We start from the raw sequence: 13,026 nt of genomic DNA on the forward strand, positions 1-13,026 counted from the left end.
AAATTTGAGGTTGAATTTTTCAACTCTCTCTTGGACACTACATTAATTTCAGTTAATGCAAGATTTGAACAGTTAAATGAGTACTCGGAATCTTGGTCTTTTTTGTACAATATAAAACAGATTCCGGAAAAATCCGACCTTGTCAAACTCTGTGGTAATCTCCAATTGAAATTAACTGTAGACTCTAAATCTGATATAGATGGTTGTATGTTGTGTGATGAACTCGTAAGCCTGAAATCTTTTTTGCCTAATCAGAATGTGGTTACCCCTGCTTATGTTTTAAATTTTATCAAAGATCGCAACCTACAAGAACTGTATCCAAATGTGTGGATAGTATTGCGTATATTATTGACTATACCTGTAACGGTTGCTAGTGGGGAGAGGAGTTTTTCTAAGCTTAAGCTGATTAAAACCTATCTGCGATCGACAATATCACAATCTAGATTGACAAACTTGGCAACTTTGTCAATCGAAAATGAAATTGCTGAAAATATCGATTTTGATAACCTTATAAAAGAGTTCGCCGATAGAAAGGCTAGAAAAGTGAAGTTTTTTTAAATAAATAGTTTTTTTTTTAATAAACGGTTATTCCATTATACCCATTGCCTTTTTTCGTATGGAATTGAATTGCAGTTAGGGGGCGCCGTAAAAATCTCGCCCAGGGCGCTGATAGTACTAAAACCGGCCCTGGCTTTCGTACTCCAACTGGACTTCGAACTACGTCACGAGCTTGCAAGCGGCCCGATGCATTTTTTTTCCGAAAAGTGCCTGTATTAGCCAAACTTGTTAAAATTAGCCCCTTTCTTCTTCTCTTCAGAAAAATGACACCTAGGTAATGATTTAGAATATCAAAAACGATTAACCGGGAGTAATAAATAACAAAAATAAAACGAATATGTTAGATTGACAACAATTTTTACAAGTAATATTTTATTTGATTTTATCCACTTCAATAATATTATCAAAGTAGGTACTGACCTGTCCATGAATTCTGCTACTGGCTAGTAAATACGAATTCCTTAGAAAAAATTAATGTTTACGTTTTTTGACGTAAGTGTGCCATTTTGAATTTCGAAAGTGTATCGGTTTATTGCAATTTATTAAAAAAATATATTAAAAGTTTTTTGAATTGTGTGTTTCGTAGTATTTTATTAGCTTAGAGCCTTATATAGTTAATGACCGATATATACAATGACGTCAGCATTGTATTTAGAACATTATCTGGACAGCCTACAGCATTTGCCGATTGAACTGCAACGAAATTTCAAATTAATGCGCGATTTGGATGACAGAGCGCATAGTTTAATGAGAACTATCGATCTAATGGCAGATGAATTTCTTCCAGAAGTTTCAAAACTGGATAGTGAAGCCAGACTCGAGAAAGTAAACGCAATTCAAGGATTATTCAATAAGGCCAAAGAATACGGCGATGACAAAGTGCAGCTCGCTATTCAAACTTACGAGCTGGTAGACAAGCATATTCGACGTCTGGACTCGGATTTAGCTAGATTCGAGGCCGAGATTCAGGATAAGGCTCTCAATTCACGGGCCGCCCAACAGGCGGCGGCAGAAGAACGAGAGGCCAGTGTAATGAATCCCAAAAAGGGACGCAAGAAGATCAAAGGTGCTAACAAAGCTGACGCGGTGGCTCCAGGGAAGAAGAAGCGATCCGGAGCCTCCAGTGAGGAAGAGGGACCAGCTGCAGCCCCAGGCAGAGGAGGAGCTTCTGTCAAGAAAAAGCAACAACGCAAGGGAATAGGTACAGGAGTCGGGGCGGTGAAGGAGAGTGACGATAGCGCAGAATCCTCAGGGATAGCTCACCCCAGCGATGTGCTTGACATGCCAGTGGACCCCAACGAGCCCACCTACTGCCTGTGCCACCAAGTGTCCTATGGGGAGATGATTGGCTGTGATAACCCTGACTGCCCTATCGAGTGGTTCCACTTTGCCTGTGTGGGCCTCACCATTAAGCCCAAAGGCAAATGGTACTGCCCCAAGTGTACGCAGGACAGGAAGAAGAAATAAACTGACTGCCATTATTTCACAACATAAAACAAGTCTGAGTTTGAATCATGCCATGTACTGTATTGTTAGCATTCTTTATGCGTATTTATACATTTAGATGTAAGTCTTTGTAATGTGTATGACATGATGTGTGCATAATCGTTATTCATCAGATTAATTATTTTGCATAATACAATCATTTCTCACGTGTAGGAATGTAGGTCATTAGAAACATTACTATTTTATTAATTTGGTTACATTATTTATTTTATTTGTAGTAATATAAATTTATCCACTGTGTATCATAGCGTTTCATAAAACCGTATTTTTCAAATAAAAAAAGTACATAATTCAAAATTAATAACTTCGTGTTGGAAAAAAATTTATTACTTTGTATACAACACTTTATGGTAAAAGCAACGGAGAAAGGCATATTATACAAAAAGTTGACTTTAACATTCATATAATGAAGTTTATAAAGTAATATACCTAGATATATTTTAAATGTATCATTTTAAAGTTTATTTTGTAGAATCCATATAAATTTTTTGGTTTTATTTTGAGTAATAAATTTAATTATGTTTTATTATCTGTAATTTAAAAATATGATTTATTCTACAAAAAATATCTATACAGGGTGTATCTGCACGTACCCGACAAACTTTAACCAGCTATTCCTTAGCATATTTGGAGTAAAAAATCTTATGTGCACTTTTCTGTCCGGTAACGTTTTTTTTTAATAAAAAATTTATTATTCATATTTTCACCACATGTCACCACTGTTTTATCCTTTGTCAAAGTTTGAAAACCCATCTGGCAATATTTTATTCGAATTCCGTTGAATAATGCACGTGTGTACCTATATTGGCGCACTTTTACTATCACAACGAAATGGCACGGCACCATTCGTCTCATTTTTAACTATTATTATTTAGTGTGTGCGAAAGAGCGAAGACGCTTTTCGACATACTTGCTTATAACAGCTGTTGAACCCGAAAAGCAATGCCAATGACAGTGATGTAGTGTGGAAATTGATGGTTTTTAATTGAAAAAAAAATGCTACCGGACAGCAAAGTGCCAATAACATTTTTTACTCCAAATGTGCTAAGGAATAGCTGGTTAAAGTTTGTCGGGTTAGTGCCGATACACCCTGTATAGAGCTTTTTAATAAAATAAACTGCTTTTTAATTATTAGTATGTATATATAATTACATTTATTACAAATAGTAATGTAACTCTCTGAAAGAGCACTAAACAAGTAAGTATCCAGGGATTTATAATTATGACTGCCTAAAACAGGAAAATTGAGTATATTTTATTTGTTTGTACTGTTAAGTGGAACTGCTGCCCAGCCTTTTCCACACAAAACTTAAATTTGGATTTGAGTCCAAAATACTTAACCAAACTGATTTTTTTTTTTTTAAATCAAACGTTTTAGCAAATATATAGTGCTGATATTTGCTACTTATTTATGTTAAAAATTATAAAATATAGGCTATTAAAGAATTCAATGATTCGATTCAATTTCAATTTAAATGGAAATTTTTTAAATAGTAATTACTAAAAGAGTAATCTTGCCCAACACCATCCTACTAAGTCAATATAGTGAAATATAAAATTAAAACATCGTTATACGTTTTCTGGGTTAAGTTAAATTTAAACTCATCAAAATGCTTTTTTTAATAATTAATATTTTGTTTTTCATTATATTTACAAGCTAGGCAGTGTAAAATTATTTTTTTAAATAATTATCATTAACTCACAATAATAATTGCCAAAGTTGCCTTGAAAATCGTGAAAAATCGAGTTCTTCAATGGCATTTTATTTAAAACACAAATAAATAAAGTATCACATATTCGTACTAGATATTTGCTATACCTTTTGATAAATTTTTTTTTTTTATTGCGGTTGAGTATTTTGGTCTCAAACCCTGATTTAAGTTTTGTATGAAAAAGGGCGCACAGCCGTTCCCCTTAAGATTATGTTTTCCACTGAAAAGATTGGAATATATTGTTGGAACTTTCACCATTTTTACAACCTGTGTAATGTAATATAATATTATGTAATTTTTAGTTTGTGCTTGAAATTTCCTATTGATGTTGTTTTATACTTTATTTTCAACACCCATAAATTTAAATGGTCACAAATCCATTGTTGAGTGTATAGGAAGATAGGCTACCATTCAGAAACGAAACATTGCTTGAAATGGCTTTAGCTGTGTTTGGTGACTAGATCTGAATAGCCAGTCGGGACTCTTGTGCGGTACTTCACGTAGCTCTGGGTAATGAAAAGACAAACATATTGTTTCACATTATTTGTGCAATAATCTGAACCCTGGGAATGCATTTTAGCACTCTAGCGTATTGACATGAACTGACCTAGCATTATTTTATAGATTATGAAAATTGACATAATGTCTGAAATTATTTTTACTAGGTAGTTTAATATTCAAATGAAATGTTTAAAAAATTGAATAAATGAATCGATAAACTGTTTATAAAAATTCCTATTTTAATTATATTTTTAATTTAATTTGTTCATCATGCTTCATAAAAAATACACATTATTTCGCCTCACATAAAAATGAATCTCTAAAATAATGTTAATGTGTGAATGTATATTCTCATTTATCTCATCTATTTATCTATATGATGTACCATAGAATAAAGAATAACACAAGAAGTGCCTTGTGGGCGTGTTTCGTGATCCAATTATAGGCCTGAACTGTGTTAGACCATGATTACAAAATTCAAATAGGATGGCGATGTACAATTTCAGGCAAGTATATGAGAGACAGATCACATGCTAAATGGTCTAGAACCAAAGGTACTTCACTGACACATTTGTTTCCATTCAATTTTATATGGAAGGCAATTCTAGTTTTCTTTTTTTTCTAAGTAATGTACCTATATGAATGCTGTGATGTTGCACTGTGGTACTAAATGATATAGTAAGTCTCAAAGCTGTTTATAAGAATGCTACGACTTGAGAATCCCACAGACGATAAAATTTAACAATTTCCCATAAATTGCAGCATACAGTAATATGTAACATACAGTAATTTGATTTTCAGTAGTTTATTTATTGATGTTTCTACACTCACTCATGTCTCCCAAAATATTCACCATTTAATGACTGAAACACTAATTAATTTCATATAATTAATTGACTGTTATGAAATTTTAATATATTTGTAGCAATGTGTGTAGTTGCAATAATGTTTTAGATTTTTATATTATAAATTTCCCTCTTCAATTATTATTAAATATACTTTAATTATTAAACAATTCTATTTATTTAATAAAATATGTTTAAAGGTATTATTAAAAGATCTATTTTCTCTATTACCAATTTCCTAATGATTGTTGTGCACAGAGTGTATATGTACATGTAACAGTGGAAATATTTAAGTATAGAAGTTCAGATAATACAAATGGTGACCGGGTATCTCATCAAAATGACAGTTCAACACACCTACAAAATGACAGTTCAACACACCTACAAAAAGTGATATAAAGTCATGAAAATGATTAAACAAAAACTAGGTTACAAAGGTTTTAATGACTCAATTTTTAAAGGTGTGTTTAATTGTCATTTTGATTTTCAGATAGTAAAAATAAGTATAGTATCTCCGGTATAGAAATTGAGATAGTAAAAATATATATATATATATATATATATTTAAGGGCGGAGACGGTTTACACGTAGTTCCCGTGAGTACTTAACCTGTTAACCGGGAAGTTCATTTTTGAATTACGCAGCATATAACGGGCGCGAACTCCTTTACTAGGACGTATCAATACGTCACGCCCGGTGGACATAATTTCATATATATTTTTTTTTTTTTTTATGCATCAAAAAAAGTGAAAAAATTTAATTAAAAAAATAGAATATTTACAAACAATTATAAAGATTACAAAAAATGTTATAATTACAGAACAATAAATAAAAGCACACAGATAAAAGAGAAACATTGAATTTAAAAAATTTAAATATTTAAAAATTAAATACTCAATTTCCGTGTGATATGCTCGGAAATATACGTACCGCTCGTTCCAGGGCGCAACATATATTTCAAGGACGTATTCATACGTCCTGCCCGTACCCGATACTGTTTATGTTTGACGTATTTATACGTCCCGCCCGGTTAACAGGTTAAGCCATAGGCCCATTGTGCTATTTCCCATTTTACTTCAATCCTTTAACAACAACCCAGTCCTTTAATAAAGTTCACCAGGGTTGTTATTGGGTACGTGGCTATGTCTTCTGGTTCTACTGTGTGTCTCCCCAGGTATCTGAGCCTAGTTCCCATGAGGGCAGGACATTGGCACCATGGGTGAATTGGTGTCTCTTCACATATCCTATCTATTGGTGTTTTCCACTCCCAATATCTGCATGTGTCTCCTGAGATGACAGTGTCCCGTTAGTAGCCCTACCAGTTCCCTCAGCGTGTTTCTATCCATATTGAGTAGTTTCTTGGTTCATCTAGATCTAGGGTCTGGTCCTTTTATGAGTACTTTGAATTGTCTCATTCCAGGTGCCCTCTCCCATTCTTTGCAGTGCTGGGATTTGACCCACCTATCAATATGTAATTTTGTGTGGCAAGCTGCTACTCCTACAGCCGGCTCGGATCCTACAAGTGGTGCTTTTGCCCTTTTCCTTGCTAGTTCGTCAGCCCGTTTGTTGCCCTCAATACCTTTATGTCCTGGTACTCAGATTAGGGTTATTTTATTGTTGTTAGCGAGTTCTGTAAGAACAGTCCTGCATTCCATCACCAGTCTGGTGTCGCATCAGTTACTTCCCAGTGCCATTAGGGCTGCCTGGCTATCTGAACATATGCTTATGTTCTTATTCCTGTACCCGATACGTATATTCTCCTGTGCGCAGGCCAAGATGGCTTCCATCTCAGCTTGAAACACAGTACAGTGTGTTCCTAGAGGTATACTGAGTTCCCTCTTGGATCCCTGCAGACAAACTCTGGCCCCCGTTCCCTCCTCCATCTTGGACCCATCTGTTTATTTTAGATTAGTTCCTGTTTGGAGGTAGGACCTGGAACCGTGTCCCATTCCTCCCTTGTGGGGTAGATCACCCCAAACTACTGACTGAAGAAGTATTCGGCTTGTTTGCAGTCCTGCTTCATTTCGTCCCCACGTTTTGCCGCAAATCCGCCTATTGCCCACATTAGCGAACATGCCTTTCTGTCCACTTGGTTTTTCCAGCTCAATTTGGCATCTATAATGACTCCTATTTATTTAACCTTGTTCGAGGGTTCTAACTCCTTTCCATAGAAGGTTGGATTTTTCCATCCCTCTAGTTTTCTTTTACCTGTGAAGATTACTAGTTTCTGTGTTGTCTGGATTGACCGACAGCCCTGTTTCTTCACATCATTCTTCCACTGTTGCCAGTGTAGATTGTATGAGGCCTGCATCATGTCTGCATCCCAACACCTTACTATGGTCACAATGTCATCTGCATACCCTTGTGTATAGAGGCCCCTGTTGTTGAGTTTCCGGATGAGGTTGTCCACCACTAGGCTCCACAGCAAGGGTGATAAGCCCCTCCCTGTGGACACCCCCGTGTCACCAGTACTCTCACCCCTTGTCACCGCAAGTATCCGGCCTGAGAGCATGTTCCTCAGCCACCTTCTGGTGGTTTTGTCGAGTCCATGTCTTTCTGCCGCTTCATCGATGGATTTAATAGTGGTGCAATTGAATGCTCCCTCTATATCCAGGAAGAGTCCTACCGCGAGTTCCCCAGTCGCCTGCGCCTGCTCCAGTTTGTACACAAACCCGTGCAGTGCCGCGTCGGCTGGCTTGCCTGGCTGGTACGCAAATTGTAACTCGTGGAGGGGTTTTACCCTCAGTGCCCCGTCCCTTATGTGCCTATCCATTAGCCTCTCCACTGTCTTCAGAAGGAAAGAGGTGATGCTAATTGGACGGAATGTGCCTGGTTTGTCGTTGTCCGTTCTACCATGAACACTACCCTCGTTTTCTTCCATGATATGGGGATGTATCCGAGGGCGCAGCACGCCTTATGGATCTTAGTCACCGGAAGTTTAGTAACATTGAATCTAGAACCCCCTGTAGAAGTGCCGGAAAGATTCCATCTTCTCCGGCGCTTTTAAAGGGGTCAAACGCTTCGATTACTCATTTAACTTTGGAGGGAGTAACTATTTTAGTCGCAGTGTCCCAGTCCTTACCTTCCCATGTAACTCAGGGTGGTGGTGGACCAGTGTCACCTGCTTCTAAGTTTTTGTAACCGGGAAAGTGTTTTCTCAGCAGTTCCTCCAGCTCCTCCTCCCAGTTATTGGTGAAGCTTTCATCTGCTTTCCGGAATGGGCCATTGACTGCCCCTGGGTCTTTAGTAAGAATTTTCTGAATCCTTGCTGCCTGCGGGATGGTTTCCACCTCTCACAGTACTTCTCCCAGGAGTCTGTTTTGGCTTTCCGGATTGCTTCCTTGTATTCTTTCTGGTATTGCTTGTGAGCATCCCAGTTTCCAGTTTTTTTGGCCCTGTTGAACGCTTTTTTTTTTTTTATTTTTTTTTTATTAACAAAATTTTTGATACATATACAATTCAGGTACATACATAGTAATATAGAATGAAAGAGTAACAAAAAAATCCCACAAAGGCGAAGCCTGAGCGTGGGTATTATAGTGTAAGGATAAAACAGTGGTGTTTAAAATATAGTTTTTTTTAAACTTGTTAAATGTATCTATAGAGATCAATGTGATTGGTTTTTTTTTTTAGAGAAGTTTCTATTTTTTCTTTTTTTTTTTTAAATTTACAAACATATACACACACACACACACACACACACACACACACACACATACACACACAGACACACGCACACACAGACACACGCACACACAGACACACGCACACACACTCACGCACACACACACACACCCACACACACACATAAAACATAGATGCATGTATATATTTCTTTGATTTAAAGAAATTAATCTTTAATTTACAGAGAGACATCTGGTAGTTTAGTTATTTAGAAACAGATGGCTTAAATTATAGAAAAAAGTTACTCGCTTCGAAATTATTTCTTATCCAACTTTTAACATTTTTCTTATATAAGTTCAGGTTTTGAGACATGTTGATGGAATTGGGTAAAGAATTGAACAATTTTGGGGCAATATAGTTGATGTGCCTTTGGCCCAGCCTAGTTTTGCAGTGAGGGACTGTGAACACGCATGTGGTATGTCTCTGGCTCGAGCGATTTGTGTTTTTGGTGAAATTGATAGGACGCGTAAATATAAATTTGAGACATTGAATACAATAGATCCGTCTTAGTTCCATGATTTCTGTTTCTTGAAATAACTGGTTGGTGGGATATGTCTTGGTCCTTTGGTACATTATTTTAATGATGGATTTCTGAGCGATTTCTAAGGGTTTTACGTGATTATTGTAAGTTCCTCCCCAGGCAATTATTCCATAGGAAATAGATGAAAGCACTAACGCGTCATAATAAACAAGTTTCATGGTTCTTATATTGACAATGTTGCTCATTCGTTTGAAAATGTAACTTAGGTATCTCAGTTTATTGACCGTCTTTTCTATATGGTAAGTCCATTTGAGTTGGCAGTCTATAGTAACTCCTAAATACTTGATATATTGTCCGAATTTCACATCTTCGCAGTTTAAGCATGTCGCAAAGTTACAATTAGGGTTGTGGAACTTCAGATTAAGATTATTTTTAGGGGATGACTTTTGGGAATTGTAAAAGGGAATAAAGATAGTTTTATTCAAATTTAGACTGAGGAGATTTCTATCAAGCCAATCTTTGACTGTTGCAATACATTTGTTGGCTTTCCTGGTTGTTTCTTCCCACGTTTTACCTTGTACTGTTATTGCAGTATCATCGGCAAAAGAGAGAATTTTACCTGGTATTGCAATATTGCATAGGTCATTGATGTAGATTAGAAAGAGTAGTGGCCCTAAGACAGTTCCTTGAGGAATACCATGTTTTGTCAAGTCATAGGTACTTAAGCTTGTTCCTATTTTTGTGCGTTGTTGGCGATTCAATATATAGCTTTTTAATAACATGAAACTTTTGTTTTTAATACCGACTTTAGAGATTTTTTTTAATAAAATTCTGTGGTTGACTGTGTCAAACGCTTTCTTTAAATCCAAGAAAATGGTTAGCGTTTTAGTGTTAGAGTCAAGGTTAGAGTATATGCTTTTGGTTAAGCTAAAGATAGCGTCATCGGTGCACAGTTTGGTTCTAAAGCCGTATTGATTAGCTGAGAGGATATCATTAGATTCTAGAAAGTTCATAATTTGTCGTTTTAAACACTTTTCGAAGATTTTGGATAATTGAGAAGTTAAAGTTATAGGTCTGTAGTTGTCTGTTTTGAATTGAGATCCGGATTTATGTATTGGAATGATGTGAGAGAGTTTGAAGTCATTGGGGTAAATGCTATGCCTGATGCAGTTGTTGAAAATATGATGTATTGGAATGATTATATGCTTTTTAATTGATTTAATTGTGGTATTGCTAATGTTATCTGGGCCATTTGCAGACTTCTCTTTAAGGTTGTCAATTTGTTTTGAGATTTCAAGTTCTGTTATTTCGTTGAATGTAGATAGTTCATATGTAGTGACATTAGAATCTGAAAGGCCGGGAGGAATTTGATTCGAGTGAATGCTAAGACTGGGATTATCATCTATGAGGGTTGAGGCGATGTTTGTAAAGAAGTGATTGAAATTGTTTGCAATGCTCTCAGCGTCTTCGATGGTTGTGTTATTGTCAGTAATGATTTTTTGAGGAATTTTATGAACTTTTTGGTTCCTGTTTGAGATTTCGTTTATGACGTGCCATGTTTTTTTGGAGTCGTTATGAGCATTATGTAGTTGTGTAGAGTAGTATTGTTGTTTTTGTTTTTTTATGATTGAGTTTAGGTAGTTTCTAAATAAAATGTATTCGTTCCGTTTGGTGTGGTTCTGTGCTTCGTTTTTGGATGTGCAATATTTTTCGTGATTTTTATAGATCTTAAAAAGTTTGTTTCTGTGTTGTATTGAGATTATTAGTCCGCGCGTAATCCACGGTTTTATGTGTTTGTGCTTACTTTTTGGCGGTGCTATTGTTTCTTGACTTTTTAAAATATAATTTTGAAGTATTTCATAGAAGGTATTTAAAGCCAAATTTGGGTTGTCATTAGATAGGACAGCGATCCACGATTCTTCGTTCAGTAAGTTATTTAAAGTTGAATAGTTGATTTTAATCATTGCTTTGTTTTTCGGTTCAACAGAGATGGATAAATTTGGTGTATGATGGCCGTAAAAGGTGGGATAGTGGTCAGTTATGTCGATTTTTAATGTAGCGGATTTATGTTGGAAATTTTTGTGTGTTTTTAGAAATATATGGTCAAGACATGTATCGTTTGGATGATTAGGTCTGGTAGTGTTGTTTATATATGATAGGTATCCTGTGGAGTATAGAACATTTAGTTGCCTAACTAGTTTCCGTAGCTCCTGCAGTCTTCTGCACCACCACGGTGTTTTGGTCCTCTACTTGTCTTCAGAGGGCATCTATTTTCATATGCCCTTATCATTGAGTCCCTCAGTATCTCTACTGCGTCCTCAATTTCTTCTAGGCAACCGTATTTAACTGGGGATCTTACCATTCCAATGCTTAGCTCCTCTGAATACCGAGTCCAGTCAGTTGCTTTTGGGTTCCTATATGTGTCGGTCCCCCTTTTGCTTGTGTCGGTGATCCGACAGGGATGGTTCATCCGAAACTCTCCATCCTGAGACTCTTAGGGTTCCCAGGGTTAGGTATATCACCTCCTGTCTGTTACTTATAACAAAGGTGGGTTCCCTACGTCTATTGAGAATCTCAAGGTTCACTGTCATCAGGTATTCCAGGAGTTCCTGTCCTCGTTTGTTGATGTCCATACTCCCCCACACAGTGTGGTGCGAGTTATCATCCATACCGAGTATCAGTTCCCTACCCTTCTCCCTGCAGTCTTGGATGAGTCTCATCATTTCCCTTGAGGGTGGTGGTTCCGTAGAGCCGTAGGGCATGTAGGCTGACGCCATCACTACTTCCCTGCTTATTTGGTCCAGCGTGACCTGCAGCTTCACAGCTACCAGGTCCCTGCTGCAGTATTCGGGGAGCAGTGTGCCAGCTATCCCTCTGATGAGGATGAAAGCCCTGGGTCTGTCCCCCGACTCATTGTATTAGAGTAGACCTTGGTTCATGTTTAGTCCTTCGACCTTCTCCCTGTAAGTCCAGGGTTCTTGAATCAGCTCGACATCCACACGGTCCCGGGTAACTCCTGTTGAGCATCTCAGCCGCTGCTGGGCTGCGATGTAAGTTTATTTGAATGAAATGTAAGTTTTTAGCCATTTTTAGAGGTCTCATCCTTACACATTACACCCTATATCCGCTCCTCAGTGTTGGGTCCGCGTACCGTGAAGGTGGCCTTCCTTATGCTGATGTGCGCCGTCTTTACGCATTTCCCTCAGCACCTTCACACTGTTCTCGTCCACGCTAATGATCAGGCGATACCTGTCTTTCTCCCTAATCCAGTCGTGGAAGTTCCACTTTTTAGTGTGAAGCCGCGGGGTCTGGTTCTCCAGCTGTTGCAGCAGCTTCTCGGTGCTTACTGCACCGTTTTCAGGGATTACCTCCTTGACCTTCACGTACTTTGGCAGTTCATCTAACCCTACCACCTCCAGGTCGCAGCCCTGCCATTTCCGTAAGGTCGGCACGCTCTCCCTCAGTTCCCTGACTCCTTGTTGGAGCAGGTCATTCTCAGGACGCCCTTCTGAATGAAGCGCTCGTCGAATCGGGTCTGAACTGTCCTTTTGGGATGTTCAGAATCAGATCGCCGGCACCTTCACTCACAAGGGCCTCCTGCTCCCTCGTAAACTCCTCCTCCCTGTTCTTATGGACAATAGCCACCCTAATTTTATTGTCGGCGGCTTCCGCATAGGTGGCAGGTATGGGAGTTCCTCTGGTAATTCAAATAAGTATAGTTCTATCCGGTATAGAAGTT

The 13,026-nt window shown here is 37.6% G+C and overlaps 1 protein-coding gene across 1 annotated transcript; it reads left to right on the forward strand.

Moving 5' to 3' along the window:
• The first annotated feature begins 1,067 nt into the window (after positions 1 to 1,067).
• LOC149426611 (inhibitor of growth protein 5-like) lies at positions 1,068 to 2,322 on the forward strand. The gene has a single exon (XM_089637686.1). It carries the CDS (start codon positions 1,192 to 1,194, stop codon positions 2,023 to 2,025), a length of 834 nt encoding a protein of 277 aa, XP_089493812.1. The 5' UTR covers positions 1,068 to 1,191; the 3' UTR covers positions 2,026 to 2,322.
• The last annotated feature ends 10,704 nt before the right edge of the window (positions 2,323 to 13,026 follow it).

Source organism: Hesperophylax consimilis, chromosome 1, assembly GCF_061612785.1.
Source record: "Hesperophylax consimilis isolate HC1 chromosome 1, BYU_Hcon_1.0, whole genome shotgun sequence".
Taxonomy (NCBI): Eukaryota; Metazoa; Arthropoda; class Insecta; order Trichoptera; family Limnephilidae; genus Hesperophylax; species Hesperophylax consimilis.

Bases quoted from the DNA above. Each gene is read 5' to 3' on its own strand.
- LOC149426611 (XM_089637686.1), top strand. From the start codon at position 1,192: ATGACGTCAGCATTGTATTTAGAACATTATCTGGACAGCCTACAGCAT.